The sequence below is a fragment of the Sycon ciliatum genome, chromosome 1 (genome assembly GCF_964019385.1).
Source record: "Sycon ciliatum chromosome 1, ocSycCili1.1, whole genome shotgun sequence".
Lineage (NCBI taxonomy): Eukaryota > Metazoa > Porifera > Calcarea > Leucosolenida > Sycettidae > Sycon > Sycon ciliatum.
Window position 1 is genome coordinate 11,472,552 of NC_088643.1, and position 23,159 is coordinate 11,495,710.

At 47.8% G+C, this 23,159-nt stretch overlaps 2 protein-coding genes across 2 annotated transcripts; both read right to left on the reverse strand.

Moving 5' to 3' along the window:
* Positions 1-5,318: 5,318 nt before the first annotated feature.
* Positions 5,319-10,483, reverse strand: LOC135806839 (uncharacterized). The gene is made up of 3 exons (XM_065321026.1): positions 8,481-10,483; positions 7,744-8,155; positions 5,319-5,943 (listed from the first exon to the last, which is right to left on the reverse strand). The coding sequence occupies exons 1-2, from the start codon at positions 10,470-10,472 to the stop codon at positions 8,018-8,020; spliced, it is 2,130 nt and encodes a 709-aa protein (XP_065177098.1). The 5' UTR covers positions 10,473-10,483; the 3' UTR covers positions 5,319-5,943; positions 7,744-8,017.
* LOC135810917 (uncharacterized) lies at positions 10,477-17,576 on the reverse strand. Its single transcript, XM_065324331.1, has 3 exons — positions 16,969-17,576; positions 10,577-11,011; positions 10,477-10,493 (listed from the first exon to the last, which is right to left on the reverse strand). The coding sequence occupies exons 1-3, from the start codon at positions 17,321-17,323 to the stop codon at positions 10,477-10,479; spliced, it is 807 nt and encodes a 268-aa protein (XP_065180403.1). The 5' UTR covers positions 17,324-17,576.
* Between the last annotated feature and the right edge of the window lie 5,583 nt (positions 17,577-23,159).

Below are 23,159 nucleotides of genomic sequence, written 5' to 3' on the forward strand. Positions count from 1 at the left end.
CGCTAGCCTCCGTGTCCGTCGCACACTGCGGCTTCCACCTGCCGTTCATGCCGTCCAACGAGTACCACGACTACCATCATGCAAAGTTAGTAGTGTAGTGTGTGTATTCTGCATTGATTGGTAGCTCTACTAATACCTTGCACATACATGGGAGGTGGTGAACGCAAAAATCTGACTTGAGCCCCCCCCCCCCCCCTCACTGTTCTGACTGCATGTATAAAGCCACTTGCTAACTTTTCGAAATTTGCACGGAGAAGAATACAGTCATCGCCAAACAATCCGGCCAATGCTATGCTAGCTACTGGTAGCAGTGGCAGTGCATGGGTAGCATGCACTGCCACTGCTACCAGTAGCTGTACTGTGCATGGGCAGCATGCACTGCCACTGCTACCAGTAGCTGTACTGTGCATGGGCAGCATGCACTGCCACTGCTACCAGTAGCTGTACTGTGCATGGGTAGCATGCACTGCCACTGCTACCAGTAGCTGTACTGTGCATGGGCAGCGTGCACTGCCACTGCTACCGGTAGCTGTACTGTGCATGGGTAGCATGCACTGCCACTGCTACCAGTAGCTGTACTGTGCATGGGTAGCATGCACTGCCACTGCTACCAGTAGCTGTACTGTGCATGGGCAGCATGCACTGCCACTGCTACCAGTAGCTGTACTGTGCATGGGCAGCGTGCACTGCCACTGCTACCGGTAGCTGTACTGTGCATGGGTAGCATGCACTGCCACTGCTAGTGCTAGTGTACAAGCCTAGTGCATGGCACATGCTCTGCCGTCGGGACTGTGCTCTGCAGTGCACAGTCTGTGCTGTGCTCGACTCGACTGCAGCAGGCAGAGTGCAGAGCCGCGGACTGTTTTAGTTCAGTGCTATGCTGGTAGACTCTCTAATGACTGTAAATGCATGAATGCGATTGTGACAGGCACCATGCCACTGTACAGGTATCCATGGCATTGGCTGGATTTCTTTAGTGACGACTGTATTACTCCACCAGTCCCTGCCCCCAACAACAGAAAAGAAATGCTCCCTGTTTCCAGCACGGCAGCAGTTCACTTGCATACCAGTGTCATGGTTGTTGTCTCTTCTTACCATGAATGTTCCTATATGTATTGTCTGATTCTGATCCAATGTACTGCAATGCCCTCAGTTTGGTGAGTCTGCCATTCGATGATGCCGAGACCTCTGGTCAGTTGAGCATGGCAGGTCCCACCAGCACTGTCTCACTGGTGACTCCATGCTAGCCCCATGTGCCTGCCGGTGAGTTTGTGTACCTCGAAAAAAAACTGATATTGTTTTTTGTTTATGTTGGCTGCTGCTACGCAGGTTCAACCAGAACTTTGGCATGCTGGGGATCTTTGATTTTCTAAATGGCACGAAAAATCGCTTCCGTAAATCAAAGTCGTACGAGCGCCATTCCGTGCTACTTGGCACCACCCCAGCCAACGTTCTGATTCCAGACAAACCGAAGAAATGCCAGTAAAGAAGTTAAGTCGGCAGTGCATGTGCGTATGTGCACCCTCACTGCTGTTGCTAGTCTCCTCACAGTCCACCCTTGACCGTCCCATTCTCCAGTTTCAATGCTAATCTCCTCACAGTCCACCCTTGACCGTCCCATTCTCCAGTTTCAATGCTAGTCTCCTCACAGTCCACCCTTGACCGTCCCATTCTCCAGTTTCAATGCTAGTCTCCTCACAGTCCACCCTTGACGTCCCATTCTCCAGTTTCAATGCTAGTCTCCTCACAGTCCACCCTTGACCGTCCCATTCTCCAGTTTCAATGCTAGTCTCCTCACAGTCCACCCTTGACCGTCCCATTCTCCAGTTTCAATGCTAGTACCATCACTACTCTACATGTATATGTATTTTAGCATATCCACCATCAATGCTGGTCACATGACAAATTACACTTACCTACCCTCACTACTTCAAGTATGCCGCTGATATTATTATTTTTATTCACATAGCGATGGGTTTTTTTGTGGCAAATTCACTAGTGGCCTAGCTCGGCGCAATCTGTGTTCTATAATGGGTGGTTATCGACATCACACTGTTCAATCCACCAGACTTATCAGTGTCGACTCTCATACCAAATGTGCATTTTTCCGAGCCATCACCAAGAAGTTCTTTTTCTTTCTCAGCTAGGCCCGTTCACAGTTTGTTTCTATTTCAAGTTCCGACCGTTCCACCATCCTGGAAGCATGGAGAGGGACTTTATTGTGAATATTTTTAAGTTTATTACAAGCAAATTTAATATTGTGAAAAGAATTCGGGTGGACACACCCATTCCCATAGCGCTGCATATCACATCCGAACCAGTTCCGTTATTTTACAACGTTTCGGCACTTGGCCATCATCAGGTAATAACAATGAATACCGTGGAAGCCACACAAGAGCAGTATATACGCAGAGTGTAGCGCCAAAAAAGATGCGAATTATGTCACCTAGTATGACAGAGAGAGAGAAAAAGGCGCAACTAGCACATCACGGAGGAGAAGCAGCAAAAGGTAGCGCGCATTGTGCTCTGTGAATGGCGTTGCACAGAGTGTAGCGCCAAAAAATAAAATGATGCGAGTTATGTCACCTCTATACAGAGAGGGGGGGGGGGGGGGAGAGAGAGAAGGTGCAACTGTGCACATCACGGAGAAGAAGAGCGCGCCGTTGTGCTCTACGAAGTGAGGGTACATGCCAAATAATTATGGTGTTAAGAGCTCAGAGGCTCTCATCGAATACCAGAATGCGTGCAGAAAGTGAAGCGATGGTTCATGAGCAATTAAGATTGAACAATTACCCAGAGAAAATCATTGAAGAGGCACGCACTGCCTCCATAAGGCCAAAGCGTCGTCGCCATGCCAACCCATGCTGCGCATTTCTAAAGCTTCCATATAAGTCAGATAAAGTACATCAAGCAGTGAATAAAGCAATCAGAAAGTATAAAATTCCGGTTAGAGTCGTATATGAGCACACTGGTAGCCTGAGGCGCACATTGTGTCGCTCCGCCCTCGTTCCTCCTCTATGTGTCAAGGCTGCAAATCCGCTACAACCGAAAAAGAGAGGTCGCCCAAAGGGGCCATGTATCTCGTGTATATCCGGGGGACAGGATGTATGTATGCAGAAGAATGTTGTATATCAGCTGAAGTGCAAAGAATGTCCGGAACAATATGTTGGTGAGACTGGCCGCTTTCTGGAAACTCGCCTGGAAGAACATAATGGTGAGGCAAGACGCCAGGAACTCGACAAGCCATGGGGCCAACATTTTCGCACCACTCACCCTGGATGTAAGCTTAACTATGGGCAAAGTGCATTCTCTGCAGTTGAAGTAATAGGAAGAGAGCCTGATCGAGCCCGTCGAAAACTGCGCGAGGCGATTGAAATTCGTGATGCCAAGCCCCATGTGAACATAAGCACCGGATGGGATTTGTTGTGAATTTTCTCAGCTTCCCCTGCTGCTACTTCAATATCACTGAATAATTATAATATGAGGCGGGTCACTCAAAACCATTCTATTCCTGATGCCTCGTCGCGTCCCTGGTGGAAACAGTTTGGCATGGAAGTTTTAACCTCATAGTGCATTGACTCATGGGGCTCCGTGCTCCCCTCCTAGATCCTGTGCTAGAATTAACACCATAATTATTTGGCATGTACCCTCACTTCGTAGAGCACAACGGCGCGCTCTTCTTCTCCGTGATGTGCACAGTTGCACCTTCTCTCTCTCCCCCCCCCCCTCTCTGTATAGAGGTGACATAACTCGCATCATTTTATTTTTTGGCGCTACACTCTGTGCAACGCCATTCACAGAGCACAATGCGCGCTACCTTTTGCTGCTTCTCCTCCGTGATGTGCTAGTTGCGCCTTTTTCTCTCTCTCTGTCATACTAGGTGACATAATTCGCATCTTTTTTGGCGCTACACTCTGCGTATATACTGCTCTTGTGTGGCTTCCACGGTATTCATTGTTATTACCTGATGATGGCCAAGTGCCGAAACGTTGTAAAATAACGGAACTGGTTCGGATGTGATATGCAGCGCTATGGGAATGGGTGTGTCCACCCGAATTCTTTTCACAGATGAAGCTGCAGGAAGCCTCAGCCCTTCTTCAAATTTAATATTGGCTATGACATCACTACTACTTACCGGCTGTACTGCTATGACATCACTAGTAGTTAACGGCTGTACTGGTATGACATCACTACTACTTACCGGCTGTACTGCTATGACATCACTACTACTTAACGGCTGTACTGCTATGACATCACTACTACTTGCTCCTCAGTCACTCTAACTGTTTTCTGTACCCGACTACCGGTACTTAATTGTGTCACTATTCAAGATGCTTTATGCTTGAAGTACTACGCTTACTTCATACAAAGTGTTGAAATATGAAGCCTGAAATCACATGCAGTCTAGGCGTACCTGTACGATACCGGCATGCCGACACTGCAACGTGCTGTTGGCACCCCCCCCCCCCCCCTTGAACACTGTGTGGCACTGCGCTCGTGGCAAATCCAAACTCAGGATCTGCTCATCCGAATCCAGAGCCTCAGGGGGCTCAGGTACCCCCACCCCAGCGGGCGTTACCATACTCTTGTGCCTGCCCATGAGCACGGCCAGTAGTGATCTCTGAGTGCAGTATCGCCACAGAATCATGGTCCGTGACGTGTGCCACCTCCATTTAACTACACTTCAATGTGCTGTCGTGGACTTCGAAATCCGTTGAGAAGTCAAACGGCCGCTGGGCACTGACCTTGCAGTCGTGAGCACTGCTGATCCATTTTACAGTGTGCACATAAACTATAGTGTGTGTACGTGCAAACAGAAGTAAGGGTGCTGGTCCCGGTCATCCCATCTGATTTCTATGTTCACGACAGTACATTGTAGATCTTAACCATGGTAAATTTGATCATTACAGCACTGCTGCATATTACTGATGTGTGCACGCATAATGCAAGTACTGGAAGAGGTAGGATCCCGTTCATGAGCTTGTAATGAACGGGCACACGCTAGTTTGGCATGGTGTCTCCTTATGTATGCACATTCACGCATAACAAATACACGCACACGTGCATCCACATCCATGCGCATCCCCTCCCTCCCTCCCCCTCCCCCCCCCCCCCCCCGCCCTCCCCACACACACACATATACACACACACACACACACACACACACCCACATACACACATACACACACATACACACACAAAAACGTGCGCACGCGTGCACGCATGCACACACACACAAACACATTGGACCTTGGACACATTGTCATGTTCAGGCAGGATATGTCCTGTGGTCTACTGAAAAGCCGGCCACAATTGGAAACGGTATGGAAGGGCTGAAGTCTGTGTGCTCGGGTCGAGCCATGGCTACATTCATGATGATTTTATGACTTGGCATGATAGCACACAACGGGTATTTCTTGCTGGTCACACGAATGCTAGCAGTGCTGCTAGATTTCAATACCAGAGTAAAATATGATGTGTATCTCAAGGATAGTAGCATGAACCTGTATGTACAGGGTATGGCTGACACTGCTATGACAATATACATTGCAGTATAAACATTTGTAGAGTATAGTTTTCCAGGTTTAACTGACATACCGGTAACTATTCTGTACAGTGACTAGTGTAAAAACAGTAGGTGAGAGTAGACATGAACACATTCAGTAAAACTGATACCACAGTAGACTGGACTAGACAGTACATGTTGTTCAGTTGATCATTGTATCTACATAGTAACACAACACTGTGTGTCATAGACAATCTGTATACATCATGTCTATACAAGTGATGTCACAGTGTTGTGATCAATGACAGGTAGTGTGCTGTTGGAGTATCTCTTACTGCAGTAGCTGCTTGAAACGATCCCTGTCCAGTGCTGGTCACTTTCACCAATCTCAACTGCTAAACACTATCCAGTAGAGATTTTCAGAAACTCACCTAGCCCTGTAGAATGTACAACGGCGAGAGTGCACATACACAAACACACACACACACACGCACCCAAACACATGCCACCACCACACACACGCGTTCAAACACACACCACCACACCCGCACACATACCAAACAACACACACAGGCAGAATCAACCATATACTTGAAGCTCTGGACATACAATTCGTCTTATGGATTGCATGCGTTGGTGATATAATTAAGAATGAAGTAGGGGTCAAACGGGTGTACCTTTAACTAACGAACGGGTAATTTTCTTAACGGGCGGGTTAAAGGGTACCCTTTAGCAGCCGTGTTTAATTTTTTGCCCATTTTTCACATTAATCAAGATATAATATACCTGTTCTCGGGTTGTATTTTGATATCACAATGTGATTCGCAAATTGATTGGTGTCTGATAGTCGCAGAGGTAGATCTACTAGGTGCGAAAATGCAACAACAATGCAGACATCCAGCGTGGAGTTGTAAATAATTGACTCCCACCTGGAATACACGATCTCTGCAGTGGTGCTCCATACTGACTGGATCATCGAAATCCAAACGAGTACCCTTTTACTAACGGTACCTGAGATTATCAGGCGGGTACCCGGGTACCCGGTACACCCCTTTAACCCCTAGAATGAAGTCATTGTTATAATAATCATGACTCATAATGTCATCATGACTGGAATCTACAGGCAGTGTTTATAGACATTCTTAAAGGGGAAGTTAAGGCAAAAATTAATATTTCACCAGTTGTAGTCTTCGAGGTGCTGAGTCGAATGGTCTTGGTCCGAGAAAGCTGAGACGCTCCCTTCCTACTTGAATCCCAATCGAACTCGCGCACTTCCACCGAAACTGGTCGACTGCGCCCTACTAGATGGGGATTTGTATGCAAAATGTCACTAAAAGCGCCGTTTCGTTCTTATAAAAGCACGGATGACCGCGATTGGCCCATATGTTGTAGTCTTTTGGACGCTGAGTCGACTGGTTTTGGTCCGAAAAGGCTGCGATGCAGCGTTCCTCCTTTATTCCCAATCGAACATGGTTGAACAAGCGGTCACGTGCTCCTGGGTGCCCAAATCACCTGGTCACCACGCCAGCAGGCGACAACTTTCACACCAAGGTTCAACTCGAGTGACAGGACTGCACCCAAAAAAGGTCAAACAGGCTAGTAAGTTGTACCCTGCAGGCACGGTGACCAGCTGACTGGTGTACGCAGTCAGCTGGCAACAAAAAAATCGTCAAAAGGAGACCAAAGTTATGACCCGGAGAATTATGGAATTTGAGGCGAGTCGAGATCAAATTCAGTCTGCGTACATTTTTTCAGTACATAAAGGGTTAAAAGTCTGGCTTATTGAGCCAATGTTACAGTGTAACACAACATCAAGAATAGGAAATACAAAGAGGCAGTTCGAAAATACAGCATGATGATGTTACGAATGACCAAAAGTTTGGTTCGCACACCTCCCCTCCAACTCCCCCCCCCCCTACCCACACACACACAGACATACCTGCACCCCCCCCCCCCTCCCACACCCACACACCTCTATCCCCTCCTCCCCCACAACGGCACACCCCCCCCCCCCCTCCGAAACACACACACACACCTGCACCCCCCCCCCCACCCCTACCCCCCGCCCCCCCCCCCCCCCCACACACACACACCTGCACCCCACCTCCACCCCACACAGAAATGTTAACACACAGACTCAGTTGTAAATTTCTCATGATACCAAGGCACTAACACACCAGTTCATCACACAGCACTCACAATCTGTCATGTGAGTCAATGTTGACACTCTAACTTACTGTAGTATGCGATGTCTGAGTGCTGCCAGCATAGCACAGTGTTGGTTGTGTTCACTTAGGTGTTCATCAGTTTGACGATGTTTGCCACACAGGTAAGCCACGCCACAACGAGGACATGCTGTGATGTTGTCCAGGTCATAGCAGACAAAGCATGCTGCTACACGTGGACACCATTCCAGTAGTAAAATGTGGTGATCAATGCTCACACGGCCTCTCTTGGATTGACGGTGTAGGGCAGCAAGGAGAGAGTAGTATACTAGAGAAAAGGCTCCAGCTAGTGTGGTAAGTACACAATTCCAGACACTGACAGACCAGTTGCACACTTGCTTGGCAAGCAAGCACTGAGATCATTAACTAATGACTTCAACGCTGGGAAGAGTTTGGAACTAACATCACTCGCCAAGATCGTATTCTAGAGCAAAGCACACAACAAAGAAAAGTGTAGAAAAGAAAGTAACTGAAGCCAGTACACTGAAAACAGAGAACCTCATGCACAATTATAACAAATCAGGCTGATATACCGGAAAGCAACACATTCCATTTCACTAGTTAACAATGTTCAAAATTATCACATTCCCCTCTGTGTTCTTGAAGAAATCAACCTTAGAGAGACACACACTATACAGTAGATAATTACTGAGTATACTGGTTTGCAATACAATGTTCCATTCAGAGTGGAATTTGGTTGGAAAACAGTTATGGTAACCTGAATTGTGTACACTGCACTACCAGCTTACCTCCATATTGAGCAGTTCTCTAGCCGTCAGTATACAAGACTGCACCACTTCCAGATCAGGTACCTTGTTCTGGCTACAGTTGTTAATCAGTGCTGTTGTGTGATCTGCTGGATTTGAGCCATGACACCATCTCCTGACATAGTCCATCACAATGTTGAAGTGATGCTGTGCTGGTAGAGTGAGACCCGTTGGAGTTGTGTGTGCCCTTCCATTAACTACCAAGGATATGTACAGGTGGTTGTACATACCACCCACGTACATGTCCAGTAGTGTGGTTACTGTGTCATTATCCATGCAGTACAGGTACCGTTGTAACTGAAGAGCAGACACAGTAGTGTGGTCGTCATGGGTATTGATCGTGCGGCTGATAGCAGTTGGTACATGTTTCCACTTGCACAGTGGTATACCCAGTGTTGTAATCAATGATGGTGAAATAATCCACTCACTGCTGCAGAAACTTGACATGACCTTGCCCAGGATCACAGCAATGCATTGTAGCAGAAAGTCGTACATTGCAGTACATGAAGCGAGTGCACCATCCTGTGATAGGAAGTGTGATGACATCACTCTCTCAGCAAGGTCTTCTACCACCTGTACATTGGGTATATCCTTGTTTAGCAGAGTGGAACAATACAGTTGAATGAGTTTCAGGGCACATTCAGTGACACCTGTTGCAAGACCAATTCTCAGTGTTGTTGTAACACGCTGGTACACCACCTGAAGACGGGATAGTGTTTCCTGGCTGGGCTCAACCTGTCCTTCCCTGCAGTTGATGTCCAGAGACATGGATAGCCTGCATGACTCCAGAGAAAGTTGCATCAAAAGTAGCTGCAGCGGTGACCCCACTCCTGTCGGTTCTTGTTCAGATTTCTCCAGGAGCATTTGGGTTCTGGAATCCGAACTCTCAAAAGTGACATCAGAATTTGCAATGCTTTGACGGCAAATACAACACAGGACCGAGGTGCAAATGCTGTCAGCTTGTACAGATAGCGGTGCTTTGTCCAATCTTTGTATCCTGTCCACAAACTCTCCAACAAACATTGCTCTCCCAAACAAGGCAAGTAGGATACCCGACCACCCTGCTGATCCAGAGAAAGGAAGCAAGTCATCGCCAGACACAACATCAACAACAGACAATGCCATCTGTATATTCACCTGTTCCTGAAGCAATTGGTAACTCCAATACACTGCTTTGTCTGCACCACAACCCTTACAGCCATCAACTTCCTTCACAAAGCCAAGGAAATGCTTGCACATTCGCCGTTGGTACATGTGTTGCTTGTCTTCTGGGCATTGGTAACGACCAAACTCGGCGATAAATGGTTGTAACGAGTAGCGATCCAAACACGAATTGTAATCCAGGAAACAAATCTTGATCAACGGATCAAAACGTAGAAGATGAACCACATCAACATCATCACCTACAAAATCCACCATCACACAAGCGCATTTAGATGAGAAGGAGGAGTGCAGCTGAGAGAAAGCATGGAATGATTCTTTGTCATCCTGACGTAGTGTGTTGTATGCTACTTTCAACAGCTGCAGAATTCGATGATTCGGTTTCAGACCATCATCGTTGAACACATCAAGACCAATCTTCTTGAACAACGATAGCAGCCTGGTTGGAGTTAATCGACCACCTTGTAGAAGACCAGCTGTAATGCGTACAGCAAGTGGGACATTTCCACAATGATCCACTAACCTCTGTGCGTCTTCAATGCTCACACTACCTTCAACACATAGACCATGGAGAAGACCAACAGCACAAACCTTTGTCAGACCATCAAGACGGTGTTGTTGTAGTTTAAACTGGGCAGCGTGTAGGTCAAAGTAAACACGACTTGTCAGTAGGACATGGACATGAGGTTGTAGTCGAAGCAGTTGCTCCACAACATCTTGTAGTTGGAGATCTTTATCAGCACCAGCCTGGATAGCATCCTCGGCATTGTCTAGGATACATAACATGTGGTGTTTGCCACCATCATCATCCATGCCATCAGTTGATTTCGTTGTCTTGCCAGTAGTTTCAGATGAAGCTGGGTTTGTTTCGAGTCGGTTTTGAATCATTGCCTGGACAGCGTCAACACCAGCTACACCGCGTAAGTCAAAGAACTCCACACGACAACCAGCATTGCGACATACATGTCCCACAGCAATGGCTACGGACGTCTTACCAAAACCAGCTGGTGCCACAAGACTCTGCACTCGTGTAGGTGATGACTTGGACTTTGTTGTGAGAATGTTGTGACTGATCTCTGTAACAATGTCATTCCTGCCAGTGAAGTGTCGGTCTTTGTCCGGTAGAGATGACTGGCTTGAAGTTGTTGATCTTGTTGAATCCTGTGTTGTAGTCAATGTTGTATTGGATGTTGCACCCGTTTTAGTTACATTGGCGGTTGTTTCAGCTGATGTTGTTTGTTTGAAGATTGGCTCACATCTATTGGACGTCCGTTGTTGGTCTGCCTGACAAGCTCCCACTGTGTGCTGCAATGGCTGCGTTTTCTGTTTGCCAACTGTTGTCATGGTGATACCTACCAAGGAAACAGAAAGTATGAATAAACCTATTGTAAGTTTTAAATCTTTTTCAAAAGGGATGTATGACCTACTTCCTTTGTTAAGCGAAACTTTGTTGCATTTTTTTACAGTTCCGTCAAAAGTATTCAATGGCTACAACACAGTTTTCAGAGGGGAGAACAGAGCAGCATACGAGAGATAGTAGTTTATAGATGCCACACAGTTTGTTTCGAAGTGGTCCAACTTCTCTCTTCATCTCAATCCGATCACAACTCATTCTCTGCATTGAGTCTGCTTCCTCGCTGACTCCCGTCTGCGGTGCTGACACACTGACAGCTCACGCTCTGTAAACATTAAAAGATGCCGGGAAAATATTTGATCGTACTTCTTTGCTTGAACTGTGAACTTGACGATTTGCACGGTGCCGCTGTCGGCAGTTTTTCTCTCCGCCGCTCTCCAGAATCCCATGGAAGATGCCATAGCGGCACAACCAAAACTTAATGTTTTTCATCTTTGCAGTGGGGTTCCTCTGCCAGCACGGTTCCAAAGCCTGCAGAACTTCTGAGCTCCTTTTCTGGTTTCATTCACCATCGGTGACACGTCGGTCTGCAGGCTGTGGAAGAACGCCAAGTCGTCCGCGTTGAGATCGGGGTTTTGTCCAGCCTGAACAAAAACCTGAATGTCAAATCCTTTCGCTTTCTCCTGTCCTGCAAACACACGCCCATTGATTTTTGTTGTGTGCGGACACAAACCATCGTGCTGGTACAGCAGTGGCTGGCCGGCTCCTGGTCACTTCTTCGAGCCACGCGGCTTTTCAAACTTCCATTTCCCAGCCCCAACATTTCCACATGGTTGGACGCATACAGTCAGACCTCGCATAACCGCACACATCAATTTTCCACAAAAAAATCCGATAGGCGAGGGAACCGGATAATCGAACACACATACTGTATGTATGCATGGCATATGCTGTAAATCGGTAACTAACAATAATTATTTTCTCCCGGATGGCAAGGGATCTGGATAAAAGAGGACCGGATAAGCTAGGTTTGACTGTACCAGCATCACTGGTTGTGTATGCTGCATCCTCGTGAAACCACCACATTTTCTGTCGCATGCCTGTCATGCATCATGCAGAACCACTTCTCGCCTCCACGTGTCACGTTTTTCAGGTCGGAGAATTTCATGGTCTGCTCATTCAATTGGGAGAGGACAAATTTCATGCGCTTTATTTTATGCTCGGCTGTCAAATCCGGCTTGATGTATCGTCGCCGTCTCCGCATCTGAAGCACCTTGTACCTAGTTCAAACAGTCACAGGTGAGACATTTACTCCTTCCCTTACCAGCTTGCTGGCTAGTTAGTTCAACGACAATCGACCTCAGTTCTGATTGTTTAGAACAATCAGCTTTTGTGCGATTTCAGTGGTGATCTTTTGACCGCCTCCTCGGCCACACTGGGTGCGTTCGATTACAGCCATGAATTGATTCATGAATGGAATCTTGTCATTTGATTTCATGTCATGTAGCCCTGGAATGGGTTTGGAATCCATTCACCCTAACATGGGGTGATGTGAATAGCCAGGGACGATTCATGAATGGATTCAACATCGTTTCGCGGTCATAACTCAATCGAACGCACACAACTCTTTCCGCTTGCGTGACCAGTTGAGTTCCAACACCGGAGCATCACTTGATACTTGCTCATGGCACCCCTTGAGTTGTCTGTACATGAATTTAATCATGAATGACATTTAGAGAAGCAAAGTCTGAGCAGAGTTGCGCGAACAACTTCTTTGTCAGCTGTCTACCTGCCGTGAGGTAAGCGGTATGAAGAGTGACGTACTTTTGATTGGGGTCTTCATGTCTTTTTGTCCGGTGCGCACAGTAACTGGTGTTGTTGGCGGTGATTTGATTTTCAGCATACGAGCGGCTCTGTCCTTACCTCTTTTTTTCTTGACAGGCATTTTGCAATCTCTCTGGGCTAAGGAGCTCACAGGAATGATTGTGAAGAAGGCTCTGTTTCTCATGTCTCACTTCGGTGTTGTGCACCTGTGGGTGTGTTCTGGTGACATCCTGTCAGGACAGAGATATACTTCTTAAATTTCTCCAAAGGACTCCACGCGTATCGGAGGTTCTAAGCCTATCAGAGTAATGGATGTCACCATGGCTACCCTATCTGGGGGGGGGGGGGGGGGATAGATCACCGACATGTGTGTCTAATGCCTATAGAAAGATCATAAACGGAACACTAAAACGCTATCCGAGTTCAAAACCCTATTAAGAAGTTTTGCTTATCAACGGAGAAAGTAAGTTAAAAATCATAGTAAGGCCACACTGAAGAAGGTCTGTGGTTCGACTCACCCGACCGACCGTACATTTTTCAGCCCGACCGTAACTTTTTTTCGGCGGGCTGTCGTGTGACTGACGTACGTGGACTGAACACGTCCACGTCTACGTGTTGTGCAGCGTGAGTCTGCGGACGCAGGCTAGGCGGCTCCTTTTGGACTTGACTTGTAGTTGTACTGCAGTGCAGTGCAGTGAGTGGTACGACTGCTGCCTTGTGCTGGTAGTAGAGTCTACTCGATACGACCACCGGCAGACTGGCGAGACTTATTTTGAAGTGACCGTCCGGTTGAGAGTGATTGCCTCGTTCCAGATTAAGGACGGCCTTCTGTTTTGGGATGAAGGACAGACGAGATTGCACTTTCCTCGTGTATTGGGAACGATAGTTCACCTGTACCGGTAAGTTGCTGCTCCATGTGTGCAAGCATAGGAAGCGTCGATGGAAAAAGCCCATGTATTCGTGCACGCCGACACCAAACTAGCAATACATGTACCGGTACATTGTACAATTTGTACTTCGATTGAGTTCGAAGTAGTTCCCGAACTTACTTTCAACTCGCATCGTTCTTCATTTGCTTGATGATTTGGACAGTCAGAGTCACCGCTTGAAGTTATTCTCTTCTCGTTCCAGAGCTACACAATGTTTCAAAGTATTAGCCAGTGATCCCTTTAAACAACATGTATGGCATAACACTGCGTAATAATGCCGATGTACTGGGTGTCTAAAGGCAGTACAGTGTATTTACATGTACTAGAAAATATATTTAAAAAAAAAATCCGCCCGCCCGCCCGTAAAAAAAATGTCCATGTTAGTCGAACCACACACCTTCTTTAGTTTGGCCTAATGGTAGTGTTATCAGACTGTTGTGTGCACTGAGCAATGACAGAGGGATAAGTTCACGTTCAAAAATAACACCTCGGTTCCAGCTATTACAAACAAGAATCCTGGGCTTATCTCCTACCAGTGGTTTTGCTAGAACTCTACGGCTAGTAACAAAGTCATGTTCCACTGATAGTGGATTTTCCACAATGGTGTTGATGCCTATGTTGACCTGGTCTCGGAGATTTTTTGGAGGTCATAGAATGATGGCTGGTAATCCCGTGCTCAGTATTTCCATGGAAATGTTCAAATTTATGACCGCCGCCAAAGTACCTTGCAATCTTCTCTCTCAAAGAACTACTGTACTGAGTGTCAGTTGAACATTTTGTCTGGAAAGTGGTATTTTCTGGAAAGCTGCACTATAGCTGCAGCCGGCGTAGCAATGAGACCAACTGACTCCGACTAAAGCAATGTTTGCGATTTCGAAGTAAACTGCAGAACTTGAGAAAAACAACCCTCATCAGCAGCTACGATGCAAAGCAATAGTAGGAACTTCACTCGAAAAATCATATTCGAAAGTTTCGCATGAAACGCTATTTTTTGTGAACCGGGAAGGTTTCAGAAACGACCTGCGAAAGTTTGAAACATAAATTCAAAGGCAATCCAAAGGCAATGCCGCTAGGGGTTACCGGGTGTTAGCGGCCGTCGTGTGTTCCCTTCAGGAACGGACACGATAAATTACTTTTTACTTTACCTAAACCAAAGTTAAAGTTATGATTGAAGTTTGTAAAATGAACAACTGAGCAGTCACAGAAAGTAATTCAAGTATGAATGGGGACGGTGTGGTTTCCGTCCAGCACTGCACTATTTGGTGCATAGATGCGCGTGCGAACTGAAGTGCATGGGGGTACAGGGTGTGCACATGCATGGCGCCGTGTGCATGCATGTGCTGCACGGCATGCATGTCGGGTGTACCTGCTTGCACAACTCACATGCTTTCACCGTCACAGCTTCTACAGTGAGCGGGCAATTCACTCGATTTTTACGTCCAACACCGGGAAATCGCTGTGGGCTGGCTTCTGTGATAATGTTCCTTCTACTGCGATACAGTGCGAGGCTAAATGTTCTGGAATCCTCTTGTTTTAGACTAATTCGAGGCTGCTGAACACGAAAATTGGGTGTACCTCCCGGGGCCGAGTATGCATCTGGTCGAAATCAGTACTTCGCTATGCCTCTGTGCAAATCGCGGCTCCATCTTTTTTGTCCAAGCATGGCATGTGTGGCATCAATGGAAAGGCGATGACCTCAGCTACCTAAAAATAGCATCGACAAGGGAGCACTGGCCATGGGATCAGATAGAAGCGGGCTCGAAGTCAGGCCAAAGAGCTTTCACGCGGGCCCCATTGTAAATGTACACGCAAGTTGTGACTGCAGTTTTCACCTGACCCAGGCTGGAACTGAACTCCCTAGCAATAATCTAGTGACCCATGACAGTACTTCACGTCGGTGGCACCTGCATTTCTTGTACATCTACAGAATCGTCATGTAGATCTGGTTATAACCTCAGGACTGTCCATCTAACTGAACACACTGCATCCCCAGGGTCAGCTCTCAATACGATTGATGTGAATGCATAAACTAATTGATCTCTGTAAGCACTTCTCACTGCTAACAAGTAAGTACTGGCAGTGCTGCTCAATGAAATTCAGTTGCGTCACTCAAGTTTGTGCTTTGCACCATTTTGCAGCCCAATGTTCGCAGGTCTAGGGCTGCGCAACGTTCATTCCAGCTTGTACTTGAGTGATGCTGTGACTGGATTTCATTCCAGCGCGTACTTGAGTGACGCTGTGACTGGATTTCATTCCAGCGTGTACTTGAGTGATGCTGTGACTGGATTTCATTCCAGCGTGTACTTGAGTGACGCTGTGACTGGATTTCATTCCAGCGTGTACTTGAGTGGTGCTGTGACTGGATTTCATTCCAGCGTGTACTTGAGTGATGCTGTGACTGGATTTCATTCCAGCGTGTACTTGAGTGACGCTGCGACTGGATTTCATTCCAGCGCATACTTGAGTGACGCTGTGACTGGATTTCATTCCAGCGCATACTTGAGTGACGCTGTGACTGGATTTCATTCCAGCGCGTACTTGAGTGACGCTGTGACTGGGATTTCATTCCAGCGTGAACTTGAGTGACGCTGTGACTGGATTTCATTGAGCAGGACTGTACAAGTCATGTACAGTCGTCCCTCTCTAATACGGCACCTTTTGCAACAACATGTTCTGCTGGATTAACAAGGGTGCTGGATTATCAAATCCTGCCCTCCAATCCGGCCCACCTGTTAACATACATGTTTGTGTCGTACATCAAAACGTAGGGATTTTCTGTGTCAATCCAAGTACTTTGTGGAATGCATGTCTTTAACATACACTTGGGAATATCCTATGCTCTGGCATAGGAAATTCCCAAGTGTAGTATGTTACATGTGTTGTGTATGTTACAATGCTCCCTGACGTTATGCGATGTACAACTGCTGGATTAGAAAATCTAAGTATGTACAGTTTGAGTTATTTGTTGCAGAAAATCGCTGCTGGAGGCGGAATTCAAGTGCCGGATTAAAGCGTAGAAAATTAACTGAAAAAATCCGTTCCGCCAGAGAGTGTGCTGGTTTGCAAGGGTGCTGGATAAACAAGTGCCGGATTAGAGAGGGACGACTGTAGTTACACGAATGTTCAACGAGCCCCCCCCCCCCCCCCCCCAACCCATCTTCCTACGCCATTGTAAAGTGTAATGATCAATGTGAACACTTACCGGAGGACGAGCCACGTGTTGACTCATCATCTGCCGACGTTGGCTTCGTTGGACGGGCACTTTTCCCACTGGCAGTTGCATCGCGTCGCTTCGCCATGGTACTGGCAACATGTTCAGCTACATGAGGCTGGCTGTGCTGAATGAGCCTCAGGAACGAATCCACCTGTTCCTCCGTTTTCGTTAGCATCAACCTCACCACGTACTTCGTCAGATCAGACTTCACGTTCTCCTTGCTGGAGGCAGTTTTATATTCATCAACGTCCAGCACATCATTCTCCAGCAAGAGTTCCAAGATCACGGATGCATCTAGATTGGAAAGTAAGAAGGCTATGTTATAGCGCACCCTGTCTGCCATTGTTCCCACTCTAGCCTGTCCGCGTAACCACAGTTCACTCGCACTGCGGACTGATCACGATCGACATCGAGTTACTGCATAACTTTTTCGGACCAAAGAGTTGTCTTTTCTCAAGCAATAACACGTACTTTCAAGTACAAGCCGTTAATCAGTTGTGGCTCAGGTACAGAGCGAATTTCATGAGGGCAAACAGCTCTTCGAAAATCACGCTTGAAATGTTCAGCATCAGCTCGATCGCCTGGGCTCTTCGCTATCACTGTATCAGTATCGGCACTAAGAGAATAGTAAAAATAGTAAAAAATAGTCGGAAGGAGATGACAACGATTACGTCAACGCGGTCGATGCAGCCAGTAGGTCTACTGGCAGTAGTCTTCGTATTTGGCCGGCGTTGGGCCTGACTGCCCTGAGTGAGGGTGGGGTCTAGTCTCCGACTCTCCGCCAGTCTCCGACTCCGGTCATGGTTGCCATGGCGCATGTGTGCACGAAGAAAGCGTTGATCTGACACAGCTGATAGGATTCTTTTCGGTTCCTTGGATTATTGGCTGATGATTGCAGAGTAGATCTACGAGCGCAATAATTAGTTTCCATTATGGAGTGAACCGAGAATTAATGTTTTATAAATCGAGTAAACTGTTGGTCCCAGTATGGCAGTGATAATGGTCAAGATTGAGCACAGCCAGACCGAGTTGTAAGAGAAAGCGTGTTGATCGCCATGAATGGCATGATTTTGATGACCGCAGACTGGAGGACTGAGCCAACTGAACTGAACTGCGTGTTGGATATTTTGAACATCTATTCAAACGTCAAAATGGAAATAATTCAGTGCGTGGCTAGATGGTCAACAGATCTAAACCGTTGCCTGCAATAGTGCACGTGTCTTGTTGTTCTACCGGATCTATACAGTTCAACTCGGTGCATATATAGTCCAAGAGTACTCAATGTGTCTCTAGTCCAAGAGTATGAGACGGTGGAGTCGAAATTTCGGACATGGGGCGAGTGTCCCCCCCCCCCCCCCCCCGCCGAGTGACCACTGCTAGCGAGCTTTGTGACTAATGACGTAGCCAGGGTTGCCAGCGATTATCACAGTGAGCGAAAGCAGAAAGGATAGTCCAGGAGCTGAAGCCTCTTGAGGAGCTTGGCAGCGATGAAAAACACGTTCACAAGGTTCACCGCGTGTGGACCTCGCCGATCAGCATCTCGAGCCTGTACTGTCACCAGTCCAGGATTTCCTCTCAAACAAATTACCGGTAATGGCTGGTCCCGTCCTGCTCGGCTCTCACTGTATGCTGCTGCTGTTGTGGGCCAGTATCTCGCTGGCCTCCGTGTCCGTCGAACACTGCGGCTTCCACCTGCCGTTCATGCCGTCCAACGAGTACCACGACTACAATCATGCAAGGTTAGTAGTGTAGTGTGTGCATTCTGCATTGATTGGTACTTCAGTAGCTGTACTAAACATCCTGCTCTCCCCCCCCCCCCCCCAACCCCTAACTGTACCCCTAAAAGGAAATACTCCCTCCCCCAAAAAGAAAGTTCTGACCGCATGTATAAAGCCACGTGCTAACTTTTCGAAATTTGCACCGAGAAAATTACAGTCGTAGCCAAAAAACCCGGCCAATGTTATGCTGCCCAAGCACAGTACAGCTACTGCTACCGGTAGCTGTACCGTGCATGGGCAGCATGCACTGCCACTGCTACCGGTAGCTGTACTGTGCTTGGGCAGCATTCACTGCCACTGCTACCGGTAGCTGTACCGTGCATGGGCAGCATGCACTGCCACTGCTACCGGTAGCTGTACCGTGCATGGGCAGCATGCACTGCCACTGCTACCAGTAGCTGTACTGTGCATGGGTAGCATGCACTGCCACTGCTACCGGTAGCTGTACTGTGCATGGGTAGCATGCACTGCCACTGCTACCAGTAGCTGTACTGTGCTTGGGCAGCATGCACTGCCACTGCTACCGGTAGCTGTACCGTGCATGGGCAGCATGCACTGCCACTGCTACCGGTAGCTGTACTGTGCATGGGTAGCATGCACTGCCACTGCTACCAGTAGCTGTACTGTGCATGGGTAGCATGCACTGCCACTGCTACCGGTAGCTGTACTGTGCATGGGTACAGGGTAGCATACACTGCCACTGCTACCGGTAGCTGTACTGTGCATGGGTAGCATGCACTGCCACTGCTACCAGTAGCTGTACTGTGCATGGGTAGCATGCACTGCCACTGCTACCAGTAGCTGTACTGTGCATGGGTAGCATGCACTGCCACTGCTACCGGTAGCTGTACTGTGCATGGGCAGCATGCACTGCCACTGCTACCGGTAGCTGTACTGTGCTTGGGTAGCATGCACTGACACTGCTACCAGTAGCTGTACTGTGCCTGGGTAGCATGCACTGCCACTGCTACCGGTAGCTGTACTGTGCATGGGTAGCATGCACTGCCACTGCTACCAGTAGCTGTACTGTGCATGGGTAGCATGCACTGCCACTGCTACCGGTAGCTGTACTGTGCATGGGTAGCATGCACTGCCACTGCTACCGGTAGCTGTACTGTGCATGGGTAGCATGCACTGCCACTGCTACCAGTAGCTGTACTGTGCATGGGTAGCATGCACTGCCACTGCTACCGGTAGCTGTACTGTGCTTGGGTAGCATGCACTGACACTGCTACCAGTAGCTGTACTGTGCATGGGTAGCATGCACTGCCACTGCTACCGGTAGCTGTACTGTGCATGGGTAGCATGCACTGCCACTGCTACCAGTAGCTGTACTGTGCATGGGCAGCGTGCACTGCCACTGCTACCGGTAGCTGTACTGTGCATGGGTAGCATGCACTGCCACTGCTAGTGCTAGTGTACAAGCCTAGTGCATGGCACATGCTCTGCTGTCGGGACTGCACTCTGCAGTGCACAGTCTGTGCTGTGCTCGACTCGACTGCAGCAGGCAGAGTGCAGAGCGGCGGACTGTTTTAGTTCAGTGCTATGCCGGTAGACCCTCTAATGACTGTAAATGCATGAATGCGATTGTGACAGGCACCATGCCACTGTATAGGTATCCATGGCATTGGCTGGATTTCTTTGGTGACGACTTTATTACTCCCCCAATCGCTGCCCCCATCAACAGAAAAGAAATGCTCCCTGTTTCCAGCACGGCAGCAGTTCACTTGCATACCAGTGTCATGGTTGTTGTCTCTTCTTACCATGAATGTTCCTATATGTATCGTCTGATTCTGATTCAATGCACTACAATGCCCTCAGTTTGGTGAGTCTGCCATTCGATGATGCCGAGACCTCTGGTCAGTTGAGCATGGCAGACCTCACCAGCACCATCTCACTGCTGACTCCATGCTAGCCCCATGTACTGCTGACTCCATGCTAGCCCCATGTACTGCTGACTCCATGCTAGCCCCATGTACTGCTGACTCCATGCTAGCCCCATGTACTGCTGACTCCATGCTAGCCCCATGTACTGCTGACTCCATGCTAGCCCCATGTACTGCTGACTCCATGCTAGCCCCATGTACTGCTGACTCCATGCTAGCCCCATGTACTGCTGACTCCATGCTAGCCCCATGTACTGCTGACTCCATGCTAGCCCCATGTACTGCTGACTCCATGCTAGCCCCATGTACTGCTGACTCCATGCTAGCCCCATGTACTGCTGACTCCATGCTAGCCCCATGTACTGCTGACTCCATGCTAGCCCCATGTACTGCTGACTCCATGCTAGCCCCATGTACTGCTGACTCCATGCTAGCCCCATGTACTGCTGACTCCATGCTAGCCCCATGTACTGCTGACTCCATGCTAGCCCCATGTACTGCTGACTCCATGCTAGCCCCATGTACTGCTGACTCCATGCTAGCCCCATGTACTGCTGACTCCATGCTAGCCCCATGTACTGCTGACTCCATGCTAGCCCCATGTACTGCTGACTCCATGCTAGCCCCATGTACTGCTGACTCCATGCTAGCCCCATGTACTGCTGACTCCATGCTAGCCCCATGTACTGCTGACTCCATGCTAGCCCCATGTACTGCTGACTCCATGCTAGCCCCATGTACTGCTGACTCCATGCTAGCCCCATGTACTGCTGACTCCATGCTAGCCCCATGTACTGCTGACTCCATACTAGCCCCATGTACTGCTGACTCCATGCTAGCCCCATGTACTGCTGACTCCATGCTAGCCCCATGTGCCTGCCGGTGAGTTTGTGTACCTCGTACAGTGCGTATCGGTTATAGCGTGGTCGTGTAAAAGAATATACTGCCTACAAGAATGAACTCTCATGTTTTCATAATCATAACATGGGTTTCAAGTGCACATTTATTCTTACAAGCAATTTTATCGGACAGCCGAATATATCGGTCCTAAAAATGGACTTTGTGTAGCAAAACATACCAGATTAGTACAAAGTATATCGCCTGTAGTAATAACATCTGTTCAATGCAGTTCTGATCTGACTCGCGTTGGGTCGTAGACTACGTAATGCTGCAGGTTCAACTGTTGTGGTCATGTAACTCATGTTGCATAGCCACAATGGTCAGCCTATGAGGCTATGGGACTATGACCAGCCGCATGCACAGTAGCACTACATTGCATGTAGGATGATCTTCCTGACTCTGCGCACATGCACATGATATGTCACACTTGATTTTCAATATCGTGTGTAATAAATATCGGATATAAAAATAGAAAGTCGTTTTTCAAACGCCCACGCTATAACCGATACCTACTGTGTAATAATAAAAACTGACATTTTTTGTTTATGTTGGCTGCTGCTATGCAGGAATCTTTGATTTTCTGTATGGCACGGACAGTCGCTTCCGTAAATCAAAGTCGTACGAGCGCCACCCCATGCTACTTGGCACCACCCCAGCCAACGTTCTGATTCCGGACGAACCGAAGAAATGCCAGTAAAAAGGTTAAGTCGGCAGTGCATGTGCATGTGTGCATCCTCACTGCTGTTGCTAGTCTCCTTCCAGTCCACCCTTGACCGTCCCATTCTCCAGTTTCAATGCTAGTCTCCTCACAGTCCACACTTGACCGTCCCATTCTCCAGTTTCAATGCTAGTCTCCTCCCAGTCCACCCTTGACCGTCCCATTCTCCAGTTTCAATGCTAGTCTCCTCACAGTCCACCCTTGACCGTCCCATTCTCCAGTTTCAATGCTAGTCTCCTCACAGTCCACCCTTGACCGTCCCATTCTCCAGTTTCAATGCTAGTCTCCTCACAGTCCACCCTTGACCGTCCCATTCTCCAGTTTCAATGCTAGTACAGTCGTCCCTCTCTAATCCGGCACTTTATAATCCAGCACCCTCGATAAACCAGCACAATTTTCAGTAGCCAAATTGTCCTCTTCATGTACATTGCAGCAGTAAATCAGATTTGTTAATCCAGCAGATTTTCGTGGCACAAATGGTGCCGGATTATAGAGGGACCACTGTATCATCACTTTTCTACATGTATATGTATTTTAGCATATCCACCATCAATACTGGTCTCATGACAAATTACACTTACCTACCCTGACTACTTCAAGTATGCCGCTGATAATATTATTATTCACACAGCCAATGGTTTTTTATGTGCCACATTCATTAGTGCCCTAGCTAGGCCCAATCTATGTTCTATCTTCCAGTCTTATCAGTGACGGCTCTCATAGCCAATGTTCATTTTTCCAAGCCATCACCAAGAAGATCTTTTTCTTTCTCAGCTAGGCCCGTTCACAGTTTCTTTTCCATTTCAAGTTCCGCCCGTTCCACCATCCTGGAAGCATGGAGAGGGACTATATTGTGAATATTTTCAAGTTACAAGCAAAATATTGGCCATGACATCA